Source organism: Fundulus heteroclitus, chromosome 9 (genome assembly GCF_011125445.2).
Source record: "Fundulus heteroclitus isolate FHET01 chromosome 9, MU-UCD_Fhet_4.1, whole genome shotgun sequence".
Classification (NCBI taxonomy): Eukaryota; Metazoa; Chordata; class Actinopteri; order Cyprinodontiformes; family Fundulidae; genus Fundulus; species Fundulus heteroclitus.
In genome coordinates, this window is record NC_046369.1 from 33,313,749 (window position 1) to 33,336,762 (window position 23,014).

The 23,014-nt window shown below is 45.9% G+C and overlaps 1 protein-coding gene across 3 annotated transcripts in view; it reads left to right on the forward strand.

Moving 5' to 3' along the window:
• Positions 1-23,014, forward strand: part of herc2 (HECT and RLD domain containing E3 ubiquitin protein ligase 2) — a 60,478-nt gene that overhangs the window by 32,576 nt on the left and 4,888 nt on the right. For all 3 annotated transcript variants that reach the window (XM_012861121.3, XM_021315764.2, XM_012861122.3), the window contains exons 40-83: positions 300-447; positions 525-721; positions 821-1,051; positions 1,137-1,275; positions 1,432-1,578; positions 3,005-3,147; positions 3,247-3,514; positions 3,610-3,752; positions 3,864-3,962; positions 4,055-4,223; positions 4,311-4,436; positions 4,520-4,628; positions 5,683-5,822; positions 6,143-6,333; positions 7,527-7,632; positions 7,892-7,983; positions 8,076-8,251; positions 8,351-8,462; positions 9,127-9,208; positions 9,291-9,525; positions 9,673-9,850; positions 10,030-10,111; positions 11,447-11,618; positions 11,709-11,853; positions 12,038-12,263; positions 13,206-13,377; positions 13,510-13,696; positions 13,860-14,003; positions 14,859-15,050; positions 15,145-15,298; positions 15,396-15,503; positions 15,589-15,720; positions 15,803-15,961; positions 16,091-16,209; positions 17,570-17,695; positions 17,767-17,922; positions 18,020-18,334; positions 18,422-18,636; positions 19,703-19,880; positions 19,958-20,119; positions 21,214-21,305; positions 21,406-21,545; positions 22,414-22,601; positions 22,721-22,918. In XM_012861121.3, the coding sequence (XP_012716575.2) occupies positions 300-447; positions 525-721; positions 821-1,051; positions 1,137-1,275; positions 1,432-1,578; positions 3,005-3,147; positions 3,247-3,514; positions 3,610-3,752; positions 3,864-3,962; positions 4,055-4,223; positions 4,311-4,436; positions 4,520-4,628; positions 5,683-5,822; positions 6,143-6,333; positions 7,527-7,632; positions 7,892-7,983; positions 8,076-8,251; positions 8,351-8,462; positions 9,127-9,208; positions 9,291-9,525; positions 9,673-9,850; positions 10,030-10,111; positions 11,447-11,618; positions 11,709-11,853; positions 12,038-12,263; positions 13,206-13,377; positions 13,510-13,696; positions 13,860-14,003; positions 14,859-15,050; positions 15,145-15,298; positions 15,396-15,503; positions 15,589-15,720; positions 15,803-15,961; positions 16,091-16,209; positions 17,570-17,695; positions 17,767-17,922; positions 18,020-18,334; positions 18,422-18,636; positions 19,703-19,880; positions 19,958-20,119; positions 21,214-21,305; positions 21,406-21,545; positions 22,414-22,601; positions 22,721-22,918 (6,993 nt within the window). The remainder of the gene's footprint in view (positions 1-299; positions 448-524; positions 722-820; positions 1,052-1,136; positions 1,276-1,431; positions 1,579-3,004; positions 3,148-3,246; positions 3,515-3,609; positions 3,753-3,863; positions 3,963-4,054; positions 4,224-4,310; positions 4,437-4,519; positions 4,629-5,682; positions 5,823-6,142; positions 6,334-7,526; positions 7,633-7,891; positions 7,984-8,075; positions 8,252-8,350; positions 8,463-9,126; positions 9,209-9,290; positions 9,526-9,672; positions 9,851-10,029; positions 10,112-11,446; positions 11,619-11,708; positions 11,854-12,037; positions 12,264-13,205; positions 13,378-13,509; positions 13,697-13,859; positions 14,004-14,858; positions 15,051-15,144; positions 15,299-15,395; positions 15,504-15,588; positions 15,721-15,802; positions 15,962-16,090; positions 16,210-17,569; positions 17,696-17,766; positions 17,923-18,019; positions 18,335-18,421; positions 18,637-19,702; positions 19,881-19,957; positions 20,120-21,213; positions 21,306-21,405; positions 21,546-22,413; positions 22,602-22,720; positions 22,919-23,014) is intronic.

The window sequence follows — 23,014 nt, forward strand, 5'->3', positions numbered from 1 at the left end:
TAACAGCTTGAGCGAACTGCAAACCTGTCTGGATGTGTCGTAGAAATGAGTGTTTCCAGCCAGACACCGGTTAGGCCGATCAAACTGGAAGTCGTTAGGTACTCCTCGTTGCATCTCTTCCCCAAACTGTGCAGAGGAGGAAGCCTTTTACTGTAAAACAAGTTAAATTTTAATTGAAAAATGACAGAAAGTTTAAGCAAACTTGTGAATAAAAAGGCAACCCACGGTCTGACTTTCACTTCCACATGATTCTAAACATTTGAATTATTCCTTTTTTTTTGTGCAACGTGTGTTTCCAGATCCTGGCACTAAGACTCCTACAGGCAGTTCTGCCTTCATGGGACAAGACCGAACGCTCACAGGACATGAAGTTCCTGGTGGAGAAGCTCTTCGGTTTCTTGGGAAGCCTTCTAAGCACCTGCTCCTCAGACCTGCCGCTTCTCAGAGGTTGGATCGGTTCTTCTGTGGAAAGCATTTTCTTACGGTCGGATATTTTTTTTTTTTACGTTGTTGCGTGTCTGCAGAAGGTTCCATGAGAAGGAGGAAGTCCCGCCCTCAGGCGTCTCTGACAGCCACTCACAGCAGCACGCTGGCGGAGGAGATCGTGGCGGTGCTGCGTACTCTGCACTCCCTGGGCCAGTGGAACGGCCTCATAAACGATTACATCAACACTCAGCTCAGCTCCATCGGTGACGTCATGGCGGGCTGCCAGTCTGAAGCTGTAAGATTTACTTTTCTCATTAGCTGGTGGTTTTAGCTGATGAATCTAGTCAAAAAAGGAGGCCCTCATACAATTTAGCCTTTTCACCATTTTACCCAGTGTTTCCTGGAAGAGTACTTTCCCGACTCGGAGGGCCCCAGAGTCTGCAGTCTGATGGCGGTGCTGGCCGTGATCGGTGGGATAGACGGCCGCCTGCGGCTGGGTGGCCAGGTGGTGCACGAGGAGTACGGCGAGGGAACGGTGACGCGCATCACCCCAAAAGGCCGCATCACGGTCCAGTTTCACGAGATGAGAACCTGCAGGGTCTGCTTGCTCAGCCACCTCAAACCGGTACGGCGGTCTTCGGCGGCTCGTCCTTACGGTCAGCTCACAAAATGGGCGGACTCGTTTTATTTGCCCTTTGTTTTCCCCGTAGCTGCCCGGCGTGTCCTTCAGCGTGCAGAACCTGCCTCTGAACGAGCCCATGCTGGCGGTTTGGGCTCAGCTGGTCAGCCTGGCGGGAAGCAAGCTAGAGAAGCAGCGCGTGAAGAAGTCTCTCAGCCGAGGTCTCACAGGTGCAGGAAGCAACACGTAACACGCCAAACCAATGTTATTAAACGCCTCTGTTGAACAGCTGCCTATCCGTTCGGTAACAGGAAGCTCTGATTGATATGTGGATGTGTGCCCCAGAGACAAACGAGCTGATTGAACTTAAATCTGTATGTCTGCAGCCGACCAGGTGGACATCCATCTGCTGCGCTGTCAGCAGCTGAGGCTTTACATCTTAAAAGCGGGACGAGCTCTCTTATCCCACCAGGACAAACTCCGACAGATCCTCTCCCAGCCAGCCGTCGTTGACCTGGGACCCAGCCCCAGCGGTAAGACCCTAGGACAGCTTTTCAGAACCTTAAGGGGACCGGGCCCATCGGGTTAACACAAACAAGTTCATTGTTCGATGGTTCATCTGATGGCTGCACACTTTGCTGCCTTAGGGGAAAAACCGTCTCTGTAAATGTTCTGTTTAGTGTTGGCCGGCCAGTTTGAATTGAGTTTAATAGATCTGGTGGACATCTAGATGTTTCATTAGGTCCAGATCAGCCCCCGTTGTCCTGGGAACTCCAGCGTGGTCGGTAACTATAGAGCATGGGCAGCATCTGTCCGCCGCTCCGAGCACAGATCCAACAGGATTGTCTTGGAAAGCTAAAGCGACGGATGAGTCTGTACTGTGACGATGCTCTCTTTGCTCTGCACCCCCTGCAGTGTCCTCAAACAAGGCTAAAAGCATTGTTCTTAAAGGTGCTTTCTCAGGGTTCCCACGAGTCCCTGAAATCCTTGAAAGTTTGTGAATCTGAAAAAATAAATTCAAGGCCCTTGAAAGTTCTTGAAAACGGCCAAAAAAACACCTTGTCCTTGAAAGTCCTTGAATTTTTTTGCAGGGTTGAAAGTTCACACGGATGACAACTCATGTCATTATTTTACTACCACACAATCTTTTAAAATTAATGCTGCACTTTTTTTCCATAAAATTCCATGAAACTGTAGGCTAACATACATCTTATATGTAATGTAGTATGGCATAGCCATGTACTGTGGATATAAATGTAGGCTATGAATATGATCAATATCAATGTAGGCTATAAGTTAAGTCCACTTTCTTGCATTGCTTCTGACCCAACAACTTCTATGCCGTTTAGTCTTTTATTGAATTTGCATTGTATTAAAATATGATAACCTATTCAGCGGTCACAGTAGGTAAATGCCACCACGTGTGGTCCTTGAATTTGAGGAAATTGGTCCTGGAAAGTCCTTGAAAGGTCCTTGAATTTGATTTTCACCAAGGTGTGGGAACCCTGCACGAATCATGAATGTTTTCACCTCTGAAACCACTTTAAGTTTGGGCGATCGGCCATAAATTCACAAACCTGGACGTTTCCACAGTCAGTTTGTCTTTCTTAAAGAGAGGACGCATACACACCCTTGGCCGCTCTTCAGTTCAAAATGATTTGGAATATTTTTATCTGTTTTTGGAAGATTTAGTGTTTTGACAGAATCACTGTTATGAAAAAGAAACATGTTTTCTCACCAGAAAATGTATTTGAAGCCTCTGAATTAATCTTTTTTTTATCTATTTTTTTACATGTAAGTAAAGCGCTTAACACCTTCTTGTCGGCAAACTGAGCAACCAGCACACTGGTGAAGGTTTTATCTGAGATGAAATGCAGGTTCATTGTACAGTCCGTTGCTGATCAGACATGGATCATTAACCGGAGATCCTGCTGACTGTGCAAACTGACTTGTGTGCAGACGACCCGGTGGCATCGTCTCCTGATGTCGGTGATTTGTCCCCCGAGGGCCCGCTGCCCCCTCTGATCCTGCTGCAGCAGCTGCTGGCTGCCGCCACCCAGCCCTCCCCTATCAAAGCCATTTTTGACAGGCAGGAGATGGAGGTACGTGAGCAGAGCTTACGCCGTCACTAGCCGGCAGTGAACCTTACCTCCCTGGCTGCGCTGGGTTCAGTCTGACCTCTGCTGCGCCTGTGTTTGCAGGCAGCGGCTCTGGCCGTGTGTCAGTACCTGGCCGTGGAGTCCGCCCACCCGTCCTCCCCGCTGTTTGAGGAGAGCAGCTCCAGCGAGGCCACCACGCCCGTCACCATACAGCATGTAAGACCCCCCAAGCAGAAGAAGCAGAAGACCTCCACTGTGCCGCCCTTGCCGATCGTCCTCCAGCTGATGGAAATGGGCTTCCCAAGGAAAAACATAGAGTTTGCCTTGAAGTCGCTGTCTGGTACCACAGGCAGCACCTCGGGCGTCCCAGGTAGCGCTTCATGCGACATATAATTGAATTCTTTTAAAATGTTTCATCAATGTTTTGAAATGTACGTCTGGATTGTAATGGAGCTCTCAAATCAGGCGTAGAGGCTCTGGTGAGCTGGCTGCTCGACCATCCAGACGTCCACCTCACCGAGCTCTCCGATGCCGACACCGTGTCTGACGAATACTCAGACGAAGAGGTGCTGGAGGAGCTGGAGGAGGCCGAGCCCACGTTCTCCGTGGTGCGTTTCCTTCTTCCTTCTCCTTCAATTTACATTTCTTTTAGCCATTTAAGTGCTTTTAATGATGGGCTGTGTTAACAGATTGTTTTATTACCTGGCCTGTTACATTAGCCTGCAGGGGCCGTGGTGACTGAGAGCCAGACTTTTAAGAAGAGGTCGGATTTCCAAACCAACGACGATTATGCCGTTTATGTGAGGGAGAACATTCAGGTAAGCCGCTTCAGCCCGAACAGAGTCGTTAAAAAGCGCATTAAGGGAATAACTAATGTAACGGCGGAAGCGTCTGTGGCCTCCCCCTGCAGGTGGGGATGATGGTGAAGTGCTGTAGGACGTACGAGGAAGTGTATGACGGGGATGTTGGCAAAGTGATCAAGCTGGACAGAGATGGACTTCATGACTTGAATGTGCAGTGTGACTGGCAACAGAAAGGAGGGACGTACTGGGTGCGCTACATCCACATTGAGCTAAATGGTAGGCGCCTGCTCAGTTGAAGGACTCCTGAAGATGATAACGTGCTGAATTCCCTATAAGCTATCGTTTTCTGTTTGTTTTTTTCAGGTTTCCCACCTCAAAGTTCTCCTTCTCACATAAAGATTGGTGACAAAGTGAGGGTGAAGCCCTCGGTTACAACGCCAAAGTACAAGTGGGGATCTGTAACGCATCGCAGTGTTGGGGTAGTGAAAGGTACGTCAGCTCAGGTTTCAGGTTAAGGCGGTGCAAGAAGAACGAATAAAGCATGGGTTTTAAAACCTGTTTGTTGCTCAAAGCTTTCAGTGCCAATGGAAAGGACGTGATTGTAGACTTCCCACAGCAGTCCCACTGGACTGGTTTGCTGTCTGAGATGGAATTGGTACCGAGTGTTCACCCTGGAGTGAGGTAAGTTTCCACAGCTGAGCGTGTAGAGTGGACCGCTAAAGTGTTCATAGGCCTTCGCACAGAAACCACAAACTGCAGTGTGTGTTTTTGTATTTTTTGTTTTTGTTTTTTTGGGACTTTATATGACAGACCAACACAAAATAGAGCATGATGAAAATTACTCTTTACAAATAAAATCTGAAATGAGTCAATACTTTTTCAAAGTGCCTTCATGCTCCAGTATCAGCTGCGAGTATTTTAGGGCTGTTTCTGTCAACTTTGCTCACCTAGAGACATTTTTGCCCGTTCTTCATTGCACAATAGCTAAAACTTGGTTAGATTAGACGGAGGGCCTCTGTGAACATCAAGTTTCATGTCTTGTCAAAGCCTCTCAATTGGATTTAGGTCTGGACTTTGACTAGGCCAGTCTAAGACAAGACGATGCTTTGATTGAGATTCATTAAAAATTTCAATTAAACTTTATTTTTATAGCCCCAAATCATGATACACGTCATCTCAAGGGACTTAAGTACAAAGTCAAATTCAATCAAATCCTCCAGATTGGTCAAAAAAGTTTCCTATCTAAGGAAACCCAGCAGATTGCATCAAGTCTCTCCAAGCAGCATTCACTCCTCCTGAAAGAGTGTATAGTAACAGTGGACAGTCGTCTGCATTATTGATGGCTTTGCAGCAATCCCTCATCCTGAGCCATTCCATTGTACCTCTCTTGTCTTGCTGGAAGCCTTTAGCGAGTTTATTGGCTGATTCTAATCTGCTTTATTGGCCAAGATTGCATGCAAAGTCCTCACAACATAAAGAAATTAAACATAAATATATAAACTTTAGAGGAAATAAAATAAAGGATTAAAGGAGAAGTATGTACATTTGTCTATGTACAGCCATTTTTTATATAAGGAAGAAGGAAAAAAATAAATGCCGGGTTATTTTGCGTCACAGGTGAGCTTCACAGAATACATTGAAGCTTGTTATATTAAAGTGACAAACTACAAAATAGTTTGATTCCTTTGCCAGGGACTGCATTTCTGGAAAATTCCCAAAGTATTTCTGCCTGCAGGTGTGACGGTTGTCAGATGTTCCCTATTAACGGCCCGAGGTTCAAGTGCAAAAACTGTGACGACTTCGACTTTTGCGACAGCTGTTTCAAGACGCGCAAACACAACACCAGACATTCCTTTGGCCGGATCAATGAGCCAGGTTAGTCCCGCCTTCGCTGGTAGCGCACCTGTCCTACGAATATTGCTGTTATGACTGTTGATCAAAATTTACTGATATTATTGGTTCATATATCCTTTTGACATTGAAAAACGACCACACTGCTGACAGCGCTTCAGTTAAACAGTTCATAATCCTGCAGTGCATCACTATCACTGTCGCATGCCCAAAAAAAACAACAACCACACAGCCAACCCCATCCGCTCCACCTCCCGAAACACATACACCAATGGCAACAAAATGTAAATAAAGATTGTTCATTTGAGTCTGTAAACCTTTGGGTCACCGTGTTTTGCTTCCAGGTCAGTCTCCAGCTTTCTGTGGTCGTTCAGGCAAGCAGCTTAAGAAGCACCACAACAGCCAGCGTGGGATGCTGATCGACGACTGGTCCCGTGCTGTGAAGAGCCTGAACGTGTCGTCTTCTGTGAACCAGGCGTCGCGCCTCATTGATTGCAGCGATCAGTGTTGGCAGTCCTCCGGCTCACAGGGAAAGGTAAACTACACGGAGGCGCTTTTCTTGCTCCGTTTGGCCGTCTCTACTCCGCCCTACTCGCTTGTGAGCGTTTCAGGAGCAGTTTTTTTTTTTTTTTTCAAGGTCAGCCTGGGTTTCTCTGGCCCTGCTCAGGAGCCGGGTCAAACTGAGCTGACTTGAGGAGAGTTTTGAGTGAACACACTGCTTTTCACTGGGCGAGGAGAAACAAGAAGGTTTTTCTCCCCAACTGAAGAGCGACGACATTATTACAAAAGACCACTATGAACGGAGTGGGTCAAACTGAAATATAATTTATTGTTTACTTTACAAACCACGCCTGAAGAAAAATAAAAAGCACATTTCAGCTTTCTATACACAGACGCACTGTATCGATGCACCGATTTACTGAGGCTTTCTCTCAGTTTTTACACACACTGAAAGCTGACCGGTTAGTCGTCTGAAGAGTGTCCATCCATCCATCCATCCATCCATCCATCCATCCATCAATCATAGCTGCTCATTTTAGAGTTGGGACCAGTCCCAGTCCTGTACTACATTGAAATTGGTGCCATATATGCTTGAAGTGTAAATATCATACTAGATTTCAGCAATGTCTTGTTTTTCTTATAACAACAAATGCTCTGTGGTAACAGGAGTTTCTGTAGATCAACCCTGTGTTTTTTCAATCATAGCTCTATAACTCAGCACATACAGCTACAGTCTTGAATAAGGTTGTTTTGCTTCTTATGTAGCTCCTGCTTGTCAAGGCGCTAAGCTAATGCTAGCATGTTTCTCAGCGTTTTCATATAACTTGTTGGATAATTTTAACACATTTCAGTGTGGTCCCAGTGAATCTTTCGGCAGCGAAAAAACTTGTTTCTTCGAACGTCGTGCAGCTGAATGACTTTAGTGGTTCAGCTGCTCTCTGCGCAGCTCCTCCCCACAACGAGAGCTCTCTGCAGAGATTAGTGATGAGCTGATGGCATTACATTGACAGAGGGGACGTACACATCTTGGTGAATGGTCACTGTGATTCGTAATTAAAAAAAAAATCAGACAATCCACCAATAACCAATATTTGGGGTTCAGTTTAGTCAGGACTTCTGATAGACATTTTAAGATGAATTGGTTAGGACTGTTCGTGTCCTATTTATCGGATCGGGACATCCATTTAAAGCTTTTACTGACAGGATTTATGGCGGCTTTCTCTGCAGCACTGGATTCGTCTCGAACTTTTCCCGGACGTTCTTGTCCACAGGCTGAAGATGATTGTAGACCCAGCAGACAGCAGCTACATGCCCTCACTCGTGGTGGTTTCAGGTGACTTCAGATGAATATCTAATACAAATGAATAGTTATTTTTATTGTAACTTTAACATGTATTTTTTCATGTTTTGACTTTTTTTGAAGTATCTGTCTCTGAAATACATAGTTGGCCTTAAATGTAGGATAGAAAATGTTAACAAACCTGACATATTTTTCTTCTTTATGTGGATTTTCTATAATGCTCCTACTTGTTCTTGTTCAAGATGGTGTTAGCAGGTGTTTTGCTCCCTATTTATATTTGATCTGTTACTAGGTGGAAACTCTTTGAACAACTTGATTGAGCTGAAGACAATTAACATCAACCCCACAGACACAACTGTCCTCCTGCTTACAGATTGCAGCGAGGTTGGTGACCTTCCAGATGCTCTTGTCGGCTTGCTCTTGTCTTATCGTTTTTTTCAGTCTTGTAATCGTTTTCGCTATGTCTCACCCCTCAGTTTCACAGATACATTGAGATTGCGATCAAGCAGTGCCGCAGCTCGGGTATAGACTGCAAGATTCACGGACTTCGCATGGTGGGACGCATCAGAGCTGAGGATGAAGACCTGGCCACAGTCCCCTTCCTGGCGTCCGACAATGAAGAGGAGGATGATGAGAAAACCACAGCCGGAAGGTGAGAAAACGAGACGAATTTGACCTGCAACTTTTACCGATGCAGTCAACATACTTTTTTTATTTGATGTATGTGCGTTTAATGTTTTATTCTCTGCAGTCTCGCTCGGAAGAAGTCACCAGGACTGGAGTCGGCAGCCACCATCAGGACCAAAGTTTTTGTTTGGGGGCTGAATGACAAGGACCAGCTGGGAGGACTGAAGGGCTCAAAGGTGCAGTTTTAGACTTAACTTTAAAAATAATTGCCATTTAGGCTTAATTTGCACTCTTGATGCTAAAACCTGCTCAGAGGTTTTATCACCCAATTAATTTTAATGTATGTTTGTGTGTGTCTGTCTGTCTATCTATCTATCTATCTATCTATCTATCTATCTATCTATCTATCTATCTATCTATCTATCTATCTATCTATCTATCTATCTATCTATCTATCTATCTATCTATCTATCTATCTATCTATCTATCTATCTATCTATCTATCTATCTATCTAGTATGTTATTCTACTCTGACCCGTGGAAAATGAGAGATCATATTGATTACATTTTATGTTAATTAAAAAATAGGGTGTCTAACAAAGTATTGACACACAGCTAGCTCTTGATCTGTTCTTTTGCCTTGCAGCGTTTAGGACAAACTGGTCATTGATAAGTAATTCATTCAGTGTGATCCTGCAAAATTTATTGAATGAAGTCAAGATTTTTAACTATAAAACTTAAACTATAAAACCGTGTGTCATTTTCATTCCCCTTTATAACTAAGAACTATTTTGTGTGTGTCTATGACATAAAAGTCCTATTAAATACATCACAGTTTAAGGAGTAGAAATACTTTTGTCCATATACGGCCTTTTAATCCATGATGTTTGTTCTTCACAGATCAAGGTTCCCTCCTTCTCTGAAACCCTCTCTGCTCTCAACGTGGTGCAGGTAGCTGGTGGCTCCAAGAGTCTCTTTGCAGGTAATATGGGGGAAACCTTTATTTAGTCCTCAGCCCTTTATTTATGGTGACTCTGTTTGTAACTGCTGAATCATGTTTGCAGTGACTGTGGAGGGGAAGATTTACGCCTGTGGCGAGGCCACCAACGGCAGGTTAGGCCTGGGCCTCTCCAGTGGCACCATCCCAATCCCCCGGCAGATCACGGCGCTGAGCAACTACGTGGTGAAGAAGGTGGCCGTGCACTCTGGCGGGCGCCACGCCATGGCGCTGACGGTGGACGGGAAGGTGTTCTCCTGGGGCGAAGGAGACGACGGCAAGCTGGGACACTTCAGTAGAATGTGAGCTGGGCTTCCCCGTTATTTTAGGAAACTATAAAATATCAGTTTACAGTTTGGTTCAATGTGGATCAAATGTTCTTTCCTGTTTATGATGCCTGTATAATGTGTGATGGACAGCTGCTTAATGCGGTCTGATCTTCCCACCAGGAACTGCGATAAGCCCCGGCTGATTGAGGCGCTGAAGACCAAGCGGATCCGTGACATAGCCTGTGGCAGCTCTCATAGCGCTGCCATCACCTCCAGCGGGGAGCTGTACAGCTGGGGTTTGGGTGAATATGGCCGCCTCGGACATGGGGACAACACCACTCAGCTGAGGCCCAAACTGGTACGTGCGTCTCCATTGCTGGCTTGATGTTAACCCTGATCTTATCACCTTCCAGAGCTCAATTCCCCAGTGATAAATTTAAGTAAGCCTTTTGTAGATCCGCATATTGTTTGTTTATGCAGAATATGCGTGAACAGGCAGTGGAGGACTTGTGATGCATTTGTGTTTTTGTGCTGCAGGTGAAAGTGCTGCTGGGGCACCGGGTTATCCAGGTCGCTTGTGGAAGCCGTGATGCTCAAACTCTGGCCTTAACGGATGAAGGTATGTCTGTATGAGACACTAACCAATGTCTTCTGGATAGTTTGACCAAACAGAAGAATACAAATTTTAGGTTTAAAATATACAAATCCAGTCAAAAGTACATCTACTCCTCATCTGCATTAATGCCCTGTTTATGGTTGGGATTTAATGGTTTATTTTGAGTGTTTGTTTCCCCAAGTCCCTTTTTTAAATAACACATGCACAAGACCGTCTTACCTCGCTCTTCCGCTCTTCAGGGGGATTGCATAAAAAAAAAAATCTCCCAAATCTTATTTCTTTCTACCGAGTCCTTCCTCTTCTCCCATAAACTGTCCTCTGTTTACTTCTACAATGCTACAATGAACAGCTAACCGCTAACCTAGCCGCTAAGCTAACCGGTTACATCACTGAGCTATATTATACACTGGAGTGCTAATCACCGTCTGTTTGAATGAGTCGCTTTGAAGCCACCAGCCGCCATATTGGTACTCCCTATTTCCCCCCAGTAACTAGGGAATATTTGCGCTACAGCATCGAATAACGAGGATTTTCTCATGTTCAGGGGGGGCTTAAGACTTTTAAAATGTCAAATGCCATATACGTTTATGTTATGTTCTAAAAATATCTAGTACTGAGAAAGTCATGTGCTGAAATATTTTGCATTTTATTCATTTAAATATATATGTTTAACATTTATAAATATATAAATAACAATATACAAAAACATATATTTACATATGTGTGTGTGTATATATATATATATATATATATATATATATATATATATATATATATATATATATATATATATATATATATATATATATATATATTTAATATGAATAACATGTAAAATATGTCAGCACCTAATTTCCTAGTAGTTGATAGTGTTAGTACATCCACTGACTGTAGAATTACCTGTGAAACGTTTTCACTCAGCCAGAAAACTGCTTGTTGTTGTAGCCAAATACTATGGGATTCTGTGAGAGTAGGGAGGAGCAAGATGGCGGCCAGTGACTTCAGTTTTTCGGCAAAATCAGCACTCCAGTATATTATATAGCTCAGTGGGTTACATACACACCAGAAGTGCGTAGCTAGCAAGTGGAAACTAACAAGGAACGTGCACGCACACTGGTGTTATGTGAGCGTGTCAGAATGATCGGCATGTGGGACAACCAATAGATGAGCTGATACCCCCGAACCAGATCTCTGACCAATTCCTGCCCTTCGGTGCTAAGAACAGATTTTAATGACTATGGAAACTGCCAACATTTCTGTGTGACATTTTTGAAGCAGGCATCAAAGATAGGAGTTTTGTTTGGAGTTTAATGCTTGCGTTTGCGTTTATTTTGTCAGGTTTGGTCTTCTCCTGGGGCGACGGAGACTTTGGAAAGCTCGGCCGTGGGGGCAGCGAGGGCTGCAACATTCCTCAGAACATAGAGAGGCTCAATGGACAAGGAGTCTGTCAGATCGAGTGTGGAGCACAGTTCTCTTTGGCTCTGACAAAATCTGGAGCTGTTTGGACCTGGTAAAATGAAGACGTGTTATTATAAGATACAGCATCATTTATCCATAGTGGGGAATTTCACAAGTGTTTTTCTTTTCTTTCTTTAAACAGGGGCAAAGGTGACTACTTCCGATTGGGCCACGGCACTGATGTCCATGTGCGAAAGCCCCAGATGGTGGAGGGACTGAGGGGGAAGAAGATTGTCCACGTCGCTGTTGGAGCACTGCACTGTTTGGCTGTTACAGACACAGGACAGGTTTGTTGTCATCACCACAGATCGGCTCATTGTCTGCCATGACAGGGAAATGGCGTCCCTACTGTATTTTGTAAGGTCCCGCAGGGTGTTTAAGGGTAAATGGGACATACTTAGGTCTTATAGATGAAGCCGGAGAACGCCTGCTTAGAAACAGGGGAAATAAACAGTCTTCTTTCTGTCTAAGGTGTACGCATGGGGAGACAATGACCACGGGCAGCAAGGGAATGGCACCACCACAGTCAACAGGAAACCCACCCTGGTTCAGGGTCTGGAGGGACAGAAGATCACCCGAGTGGCGTGTGGCTCTTCCCACAGCGTGGCCTGGACCACCGTGGATGTGACCACGCCCTCTGTTCACGAGCCCGTCCTTTTCCAGACAGCCAGGGACTCTCTGGGAGCCTCATACTTGGGTAACTCCTCCTTTCCTTGTGTAAAGCTAAGCCTGTACATTCACAGGAGGATGACCTGGGGGGGGGGGGGACAATATTCACCTCCCTCTCTTCCAGTTGCATTTGAAAGATTTGAAAAGGGCAAACCATTCTCAGGAAGAGGCGAGTTATAGAAAGTACAACATAGCATAGTAGACTCCACTGCCATTTAGTCACCGTCTGAGTAGGGGCCACGTTTACTTTTTCACTATATTTCATTTTTTTTTAATTAAGATTAATTGGGCAAAATTGGGTACATTTAAAAAGAAACTGGTCTTAGTTTTATTTTCTATTCCTATTTGATTTTAATTCATTTGATTTTCCTTTTTCATGGCAATTTTATCAAAGCTCTTATAACAGTAGCCACAAATATTAAATAGTTATGAACGATGTAGCGATCAGGATTTTGTGGCTAGTTTCCGAAACCCCAGCATTTGTTGAGTGTTAACCAGCCGCTAAAGCTTTCTCTGATTCCTATGGAGGCGAGGCTACGTCGTGTGAAACAGCGATTAGCGCCGTTAGCATGGCAAAAGCAGCAGTTTTCACATGTGTTTATTCTAAAATGTGGATCTCTCCCAAAACCCTGTCAAAAGATTGCCAAATTTCTTTTTGGATTTTTTATTTTTTTTTTAATCACTAAAAATGACCAACCTACTTCACTCATTAACAGCATCATAACAAATGGTGTTGTCAGCTCAGCCAGGTAGCTCTTAGTGTGCTGCCTTCATAAATTGGAAAAAGATCAGATATTTTAGTTTCCAGTAGGCCACTTAAACTGGAATCGGGCTGAGTGGTCCGAATCACCCCGCCAGTTTTATAAAAGCCGCGCCGTCTGCTTGCTCTTAAGTAGGTGCTAAAGCTGTTTTATCCTGGTTGCACTCATTGCTTGTGCCATGCTTTGTTTTGGCTTTTCCAACTTCACAGGTGTCCAGTCAGACAGCGACTCGTCAACAGTGAGCAACAAGATGAGCGGGCAGAGCAGCTCCAAGCCCAATCGACCCTCGCTGGCCAAGATTCTCCTCAGTCTGGACGGCAACCTGGCCAAGCAGCAGGCTCTGTCTCACATACTGTCAGCTCTCCAAATCATGTATGCAAGGTATGCTGTCTGCAGAGCGTGGATCGTCGTACTCCAGCGACCTAAAACTCCCTCAGACCGTTTGATGCAGCCGCGCGTCCACTTTTTGGGGGCTCGCTCTTCTGATGGGTCGTGTTTGTGTGCTGCCTCCAGGGACGCTGTGGTCGGCGCTCTGATGCCAGCCAGTATGATTCTGCCAGCAGAGTGTCCTTCCAGCTCTCCTGTACCCCCGTTGGACTATTCCTCATCCTCCTGCGTCAGCGACGAAGAATGTCCGCCTGTTCCTCCTGAAGCGGAAGAGCGGGTCAGCCCTAATCCCTGGCAGGACAAGAAGGGGGAGGTCAGGAACATGCCTCTGTCACCAAATTCTGTCCCTTCTTTAAATTTTCACTATAGTTTCATTTGCTGTTAAAGCACAGAAGGATTTCTTATTGGACAGTTTGTAAAAAGTTAAGACACAAACTCGTTTAGTTTCTTTAGCTGCCGTGTTTCCGTGTGATCAGGCTCCATCCTCCGAAGATGCAGTGACCCCGTCATCAGCGGTGACTCCCTCAGCCTGCGGAGCCTCCTCCCGTCCTTTCATCCCCGTCACCGATGACCCCGGAGCTGCCAGCATCATCGCTGAGACCATGACGAAGACAAAAGAGGCTAGTTTTTATTTAAAAATAAATGCGTATTTGGCAATATTGTAAGTGTTCCTACAAAGTATGGAGGAGTCTAGAATTTAATTCAAGCTTTTTACAGGTTTAAATGCATATGGGAAAAATTAAATGTGTGTGTGGTTGCACATGATTTTATGTATTTTTTTTTTGTGTTTGGTCATTTTTTAGCTAAACCATATTTGTGTTCTCCTGTGAAGTTAGGTTAGCTGAGTCTGCTGGTTGTATCAGTCCGTCTCATCAGCTGCGACTCGTCAGCTGACTCTCTTATTTAAGCAGTTTGAGGCAAATCCAACTGAAAACAGTAATTTTCAGAGGATACGGCGCCATGCTAGCAGAAATTAGCAGCCAGGTATGATCCACAGATTCACGACTGGCTGCGGTTGCGTTTGATGGTTGAGCCTACCAAGTGTAGCAATCAGCTTCAACATGCTAATTTAGCCGATCAGCTAATCTCCCAATGACGAGTCGGCTGGAATAATCTATCAAACGACGATGAGTTCTGGAAAGCAGGTGAACGTGCCATGCTCCATGTCGCTGCACTCCTGAAAGTCTGACCCAAAACCCAAACGTTTACTCCACTCTTGACTGAGCTAAAACACATGAAGTGTGTCCAGCTGTTAGCTCCCACCTCTATACAAATGAATTCATTAAAATTTTGAACAAGCTCACGGTTATTTAACATTTTCTTTGACACACGAAAAGGTCACCGAATCCGACTACAACAAAACCTGAAGCAAACCTTAAATATTAGCTCTGACGGGGGGTGAGAGCTGTGGACGTCTGGTTCCACAAATGTAGCGTTCAGACGTGACAACTGATTTTATTCTGGTCTTCTGTCAGGACTCTGAGAACCAGAGTAAGGTTGTCGGCCCCGAGCCTCAGTACCTGGACGAGTTCACCAGTCTCCTGGTGCCGGATGACACCCGGGTGATGGTGGACCTGCTGAAGCTGGCCGTGTCCTGTCGCTCTGGGGAGAAAGGAAAGGAGGTGCTGTCTGCCGTGCTGTCTGGCATGGGTACAGCTTATCCACAGGTGACACGCCGTGTCCTCTCACACACACACGCCGGGTTGGGAGCTCACTGGCCTGACGTTCCTCATCCTCAGGGGCTTTGTCCGTGTTGTTCAGGTTGCCGACATGCTGCTGGAGCTGTGCGTCACTGAGCTGGAAGACGTCGCCACGGACTCGCAGAGCGGCCGCTTGTCCTCCCAGCCGGTCGTCGTGGAGAGCAGCCACCCGTACACCGACGACACGTCCACCAGTGGAACCGTGAAGATCCCAGGTACAAACACGACAGGGCCTCTCGCTGAGCAATCCGGCCACGCCTAGGAGAGCGATCCCTCAGAAGCCGGATAAACACCCTCCACTTTGTGCGGCAGGTGCTGAGGGTTTAAGGATAGAGTTTGACCGGCAGTGCTCAACCGAGAGGCGCCATGATCCGCTGACCATCATGGACGGAGCCAACAGGATCGTCTCTGTCAGATCAGGTAATCGGAGGACGACGCGTCGCCTCACTGTCATGCGAAAGAAGAAACGTGATGAAAATAAAAAGCTGCGCTGGCCGTGTTTCAGGTCGAGAGTGGTCCGACTGGTCCAGCGAGTTAAGGATCCCAGGAGACGAGCTGAAATGGAAGTTCACCAGTGATGGGTCAGTGAACGGTTGGGGCTGGCGCTTCACCGTCTACCCCATCATGCCTGCTGCGGGTGAGCTGCTGTTTTATGCTCTCTATTATACAGCAGAGCCATCTACAGAGGCTGAGGCTGAACTTTTCTCTCCCCCCTTTAGGTCCCAAAGACTTGTTGTCTGATCGCTGCATCCTCTCCTGCCCGTCCATGGACTTGGTCACCTGCCTGTTGGACTTCAGGCTCAACTTTGCTTCAAACAGGAGCATCGTGCCCCGCCTAGCTGCTTCCCTTGCTGCCTGTGCCCAGCTCAGCGCACTCGGTAGCGTACGATAATCCCGCTAATTCATAATTTCACGTCTGAATGTTTACATGATCTTAAACCACTCTGTGTGAAGTGTCAAACTGAGAAGTGAAGGCGAGATTTAAGCAAAGTCTGTCTCCTGCACAGCTGCTGGGCACAGGATGTGGGCCCTGCAGAGGCTCCGCAAGCTTCTGACCACAGAGTACGGTCAGTCCATCAACATCAACAGGCTGCTGGGAGACAGCGAGGGCGAGGCCCGCTCCATTGTGAGTATGGTGTCACTCTTGTTGTTAATAAAAGAGCTTAACTCGAAGGTTTATTCTGCACTATTTAATTAGAATATATGCATAAATAAATAAATATCAATGCACATGTGCACGCCAGAGACTATTGGGTGGTGATTTAATATTTTTTCACACCATTTGACTTGTATTGGGCTTCACTATTTACTCATACAAGGCATCAGCATTATCTTTGTTTTATTAAAGGAGTAATAAGCGTATTTCCATTATTTTCGATAGAACAAAAAATAGTTTTGTGAAGAACTGAAGGAATCTTTTTAGATGGACTATGATGAAACGTCACACACCATCTCTACATGTTGTTCTCCAGTCTCTTGTTTACATAGATGGCCCCGCCTTGTGTGCGCGTACGTGCATGTGAACAGCTGCCCCCTCCCTGCCCATAAAATGCAGCGCCAGGCATAGAATGGTGGAGAGCTCGCCCATTGGATCAAAACGTTCTCTTGCTAACAGCATCATAAAGCTATGAGTTACTTACTTACTTCACTAGACATGTACCTCTGATAGGTGAAGCCGTTGTGGATTTATCCTTTGCAAATAATGCAAATGCATAAATCATATGCCTGTATGGGCGAGAAGGGGAAATGGGTGCCGAGTTCTGGAGCAGGATGGAGAGAGGCGTGGTTTGATACTCATCTTGTTTTGGTCTACAGACAGTGTTTAAGCTCCACCCAGTTGTGAAATATCACTTATTGCTCCTTTAAGACACATAATCTGAAACAGTTTTTAGTGCCTTATATTAGGGATCACTGTTGTTGCCGCCTGGAGACTGTAGATCTTCATCGATATTCAATGGAAAGAGTTTGAAATCATAAAAGTTTAACACTGAGCAGTAATCTGTTCATCCTTCCTGCTATCTGCTGACGATCCTTGTGCCTCTTACAGCCTGAATGAACCACAGACACATCTGGACATATCGTAGAAACGTTTCTTTTTAAAGGCTTTCGCTTTTAAACACTTCATCGACACCGGTGGCCTGTTTTTAAGTTTCTTCTCTTGGTTATAGTGTCGGGCCAACCTGGTAGCTTTCATGTGTGGTGACTGGATTTCTCTGTGTGTCTCAAGTTATTTAATTTTGAGAAACAAAGGTTATTGGCTCTGCTTTGGCCACAACAGACATACAGTATATTTCACGTATATTACATTATACGTCATTTTAGTGGCCATGTTTAGCAATATAGGCCAGACTATTTCTTTAATTAAGGCACGCTGTCTGGCCCATGGTTTGCTACAGATGCTGCACCTAGTGATGTAGAGCAAAGCTTCTTAATAAAACAAATGACAGTATTTAGAAGTAATGTAACTCTAATGTGAATTCTTGCAGAGTTTAACAGGCAGCGCCCTGGCTGCGCTTGTAAAAGGCCTTCCTGAGGCTCTTCAGAGGCAGTATGAGTACGAGGACCCCATCGTCAGGGGCGGAAAGCAGCTTCTTCACAGCCCATTTTTCAAGGTATGCTACCGGGCTGCTGATACTGGCACGTTTACATGTTTCAGTCGGACTAATTATGACATGCTGTCCAGGTCTTGGTTGCTCTAGCTTGTGATCTTGAGCTCGACACGCTTCCCTGCTGTGCAGAGACCCATAAGTGGGCCTGGTTCCGTCGTTACTGCACTGCCTCCAGAGTGGCCATCGCCCTAGACAAGAGGACCTCTCTACCTCGAGCCTTCCTGGATGAAGTGAGTGCTGCCCGGTGCCCCGTCTGTGCGCACCGTCCAAATCCTTCACACCCACGCCTCAAAATGTCCGTAACGACCCATTTCCTTGCCTTGGAAGGTCACCAAGAAAATCCGTGAGCTAATGGCGGACCACGAGAGCATGAACGTTCTCCACGAGAGCCACGACCTGTTTAAGCGGGAGCACGACGAGCAGCTCGTTCAGTGGATGAACCGACGGCCTGACGACTGGACCCTCTCCGCCGGAGGGAGCGGCACCATCTACGGCTGGGGCCACAACCACCGGGGCCAGCTGGGGGGCATCGAGGGGGCCAAGGTGAAAGTGCCCACGCCCACCGAAGCTCTCGCCACACTGAGGCCGGTGCAGCTCATCGGAGGAGAGCAGACTCTGTTCGCCGTCACGGCCGACGGAAAGGTGTCCGCTGTGTTTAAGCCCATCTAAACTCGCTGCGCGTTTCAGCTGCTCTAGGCGGAGCTAATCCCTTTTTATCTTGATCCTCAGCTGTACGCCACCGGGTACGGAGCCGGGGGCAGGTTGGGCATTGGCGGCACGGAGTCTGTGTCCACCCCGACGTTACTGGAGTCCATCCAACATGTCTTCATCAGGAAGGTGGCGGTGAACTCTGGAGGGAAGCACTGCTTGGCCCTCTCCTCTGAGGGAGAGGTGTACTCGTGGGGGGAGGCCGAGGATGGAAAACTGGGCCACGGGAACAGAAGGTAAAAAATAACTTGGGATCAGTAAATTGAAATTAAAAGCCCCCTCAAGTTATTAGAGATGAAGCAATCAGGCCAATAATGATTTCTAGCAAATAAAAAAACAAAAACAAAAAAAGTGCAGCTGATCCTTTGATAAAGGAAAATTGCAAGATTGTTTTTGCATCACTACATCAGCCATCATAATTTTTATAAAAAAAAAAAAGCTTTAAAGTTGAGTGGTTTCACTGAAGGCAGTAAGAGTTTTTAGTTTTGTCGCATTTAGTGAATAAACAATGAAGACCTTTTGTCTTTGACCTGCCAAGCCTCAACCAGAGCCACTCAACAACAAATTGGCCATCTATGATGTTGGCTAAATGTTTGGTACATTCTTTTTTTTTTTTTTTTTTTCAGTGTCCTGTCTGGCAAAGTAGCAGTAAGAATTGTTGTCTCAATGCCAAAAAGAGCCCAACAGATTTTACTTTCACCGGTGGAGCCTTACTGCTTTCGCCACAGTGCTCCGCTTGATTTATAGATACAAGAAGCTTCATTAGATTTTATTCTGGGACTATTTCACCTTCAATGAACGCAAAAATGGGGAGCGAAAACAGAAAGAAAGGAAGAGGAAAAACATGAGACAAAATGCTAGGAGGCAGAAATGGTGCAGAAAGCGAGCAATATGACATCCTCTGAGTATGAGAAGCAGAACCAGCCGATAAAGTATTACACGTACAAACAACCAACGCCTTGATATAATCACTCAAGAATAAACAGTATGATTTACTACAAAATGTATAAAGGGACAGCTGAAGATGATAATAGGGGTTTTCTGTATAGAAGTGAAAAATGCTCAGTAGTAGTTGTGAGGAGCTAAGCCCCGCCCCCTAGAGTGCCAAGGCAGACACAGGGGAGACTGGGGGAGACCAGCCATCAAACCTAAGAGTCACCACCCCACCAACCCGTTCCACACTCATCTTTCATCTTTTCACCTTATGTCAAAAGGTTTTGGCAGAAAATAATATTGCGGCCTGATTGAGGGTCAAAACTATGCTGTGATTCTTTGATAACTGAGATTCCTCTTTGCTTCCAGTCCCTGCGACCGTCCTCGTGTTATCGAGTCCCTTAGAGGAGTGGAGGTGGTGGACATTGCTGCGGGGGGCGCGCACAGCGCCTGCATCACAGCCAGCGGAGAGCTCTTCACCTGGGGCAAGGGCCGCTATGGAAGGCTGGGCCACGGAGACAGCGAGGACCAACTTAAACCCAAGCTGGTTTGTTTTCCCCATTCTCTCCCAGTACTCCTGTTGTGGTGCCCCCAACAATAAACCACTGCCTTTTTTTTCTCCAGGTGGATGCGCTCCAGGGTCACAGGGTAATTGATGTCGCCTGTGGCAGTGGGGATGCTCAGACGCTGTGTCTAACTGATGACGACATGGTCTGGTCTTGGGGAGACGGGGACTATGGGAAATTAGGCCGAGGAGGGAGTGACGGCTGTAAAATCCCCATGAAGGTAAACCGGAATTACAAATATGAAAAGGACCTGCGAGACAGGCCCAGAGTATCATAAATCCCTGCCCTGCCTTATAGTGTCCATGCATGCGTAAGCCTTCTGATGGTTGTTGCTGAAAAGCCCGATAGTCTCATCTCACTACAGCACACAGTTCCAGTTAAAGTCCCAACTACGTATAGCCAGCTCCACAGTTTAGGCTTTTAATGCTTTTAGGGTTGAAAAAATGATCCATATTTCAGTATAATTAAAACAAATTAATTATTTAAAGATAATTATCTGTATAAAAAAAGTATTTGCCTACAAATACCTCATCCGCTGTGTGTCTTTAATAAGTCTTGTTGACCACGTCTGGACCTTATCTCTGCTGCAAAATTTCAATTCACTTTAAAGACTTTACACCTGGCACCTGTGCGGACATGTTCATATTTTTATTTTATTTATATTTTTATTTCAGTGGGTTGGTGGTTTGTCTTGTTTGTGTTTCTTGTGCTCTGTATATTTATGTGAATGATAAAAATTCAATGAATACAAAAACAAGAATTAATCCCAAAGTAAAAAGAAGTACCGGCATCATTCGGTGTTAGACGTCTCATTCATATAAAGTGTTTTTAAATGAGCCGTTATAGTGACCCCCATACATGTCATTATAAGATCGGATGGCTTTATCTGCCGTTCGCTGTGGTGAGAAAGATCCACTGGGAGCTCACAGACAGACGTAGTCAGAGTGAGACAAACGGAGCGGCCTGTCATGGTGTTAATAAATGAACGCAGACAGAGTCTGGTGCCTGCTGCAGAAGCGGCCTCATAAATCAGACTCTTCCACATGAACACCAGGCTGTTTCTGGAACGCGTCCCCGGCTCGTGTCAGCATAAAGATGTTGCCGTGAATAAAGCTGCAACTACGAGCAAATTCGCCTGCTTTAATTTAACATGATGATCTAAATAAATGATCCGTTTTCATTTACAAATGCATCGCATTACTCAGCGGCTGAGGCATTATGTGCTCCATGATGATGGGAATGACATTAGGATATCTTTAGCCTCCCCCCCCAACATGGATTATAAAACTATCATTTTAATTGTTCCATCTTTAGATCGACTCTCTCACCGGCCTGGGAGTGGTGAAAGTGGAGTGTGGCTCTCAGTTCTCTGTGGCGCTCACCAAATCTGGGGCCGTCTACACCTGGTATGTACCGCATCTCCTCACTCCGTGAGGTTGATAAGGATTTTACTCAGTGCTGCGGGTGACGAGAACGCTCCGTCCTGTGCGTCTGTTCCACTCACAGGGGGAAAGGGGACTACCATCGGCTGGGCCACGGCTCTGACGACCACGTGCGGCGGCCCAGGCAGGTCCAGGGGCTTCAAGGGAAGAAGGTGATAGCCATCGCCACGGGGTCCCTGCACTGTGTTTGCTGCACAGAGGACGGTAAGACCATTCTGCTGCACAGAGGTTCAGCTCTGCCTACGCTCACGTTTGTTTGTTGTTCATCGTTGATTTCCCATCATTCTGTTTGATAATCAGCTTTCCACAAGAGTTGATACTCTTTGATTTTTTCCTCATTTTTGTCTTGTTAGCGTTTTATTAAGATTTATGCTGTAGAGCGACAGGAAGTAGAGCTTAATTGTGAAGTGGAGGGAACATTTTTATACATATATGAATCTGAAAGGGGAAGTGTGTTTGTATTTGTCCTCCATTACTCTGTTCCCTTCAACTAAATCCAGTACAACCACCCACCGTCAAAAAGGTGAGTTAGAACTGAAGCCTGGACTTTAACTAGGCCGTCCCAATATTTAAATGATAATTTCATTGGAGCTCTGGCTCTTTATTAAAGGTCTTTGCTTTTCTCTGCTGCTTCCGCTACACACACAGTTTTCCAAATGGGCTAAAGAGTTTAGGTTTGGTCTCCTCTGACCCGAGCAGCTCCTTCCACATGTTTACCGTTTCACCAACATGGTTTTAAGTGGGACCTTTCAACAGAGGTTTTTTTTTTTTCTTTTCACTCTTATATAAGAGTCACATATGTGGAGTTTTATTCAGGTGGCAAAGACTATAGGAGGCTGAATGTAAATGCCTGAAATAATTTTCTGATTTTTTTTAATTTTTTTATTTTTTTCTTAGCTGTTCAAAAAAACAAAAAAAGTATTTTCTTCCAGTCTATAGTTATGTCCAGTTTTGGGCTGGTCATCAGAAAAAGTTCATACAGTACATTGAAGTTTGGGGCTGTAACGTGACGAATCGTGAAACGGTTCAACAAGGTATGAAGACTTTTGTTTTGTGTTGTGTGGCCCCTCAGGAGAGGTTTACACGTGGGGAGACAACGACGAGGGCCAACTCGGAGACGGAACCACCAACGCCATCCAGAGGCCGCGGCTGGTCGCGGCGCTGCAGGGCAAGAAAATCAACAGAGTGGCCTGCGGCTCCGCTCACACTCTGGCCTGGTCAACCAGCAAGCCCACCAATGCTGGAAAGCTGCCCGCACAGGTACCGCACCGGCGCTGGCTCTCCACCGGGGGGCAGTCAAGTTCTGCAGACCCATTTGACCTCAGTCCTCGAAAAATCTGCGTTTGAGCCTGTTCTCGGTTTTCTGTCTGTGCTTTAAGGTCCCCATGGAGTACAACCATCTCCAGGAGATCTCCATCATGGGCCTGAGGAACAGACTCCTGCTGCTGCATCACTTCTCTGAGCTTTTCTGCCCGTGCATTCCCATGTTCGACCTGGAGGGACGGCTGGGTCAGACGGGCCACGGCCCGTCGGTCGGCTTCGACACACTCAGGGGTATCCTCATCTCGCAGGGCAAGGTAGGCCAGCAGGAAGAGTTAAAATAGTACATTTATAGTATATAATGAAGGCGGAGTGGATTTAGATTTACTTTCTTAAATTCTGTCTGCAAACAG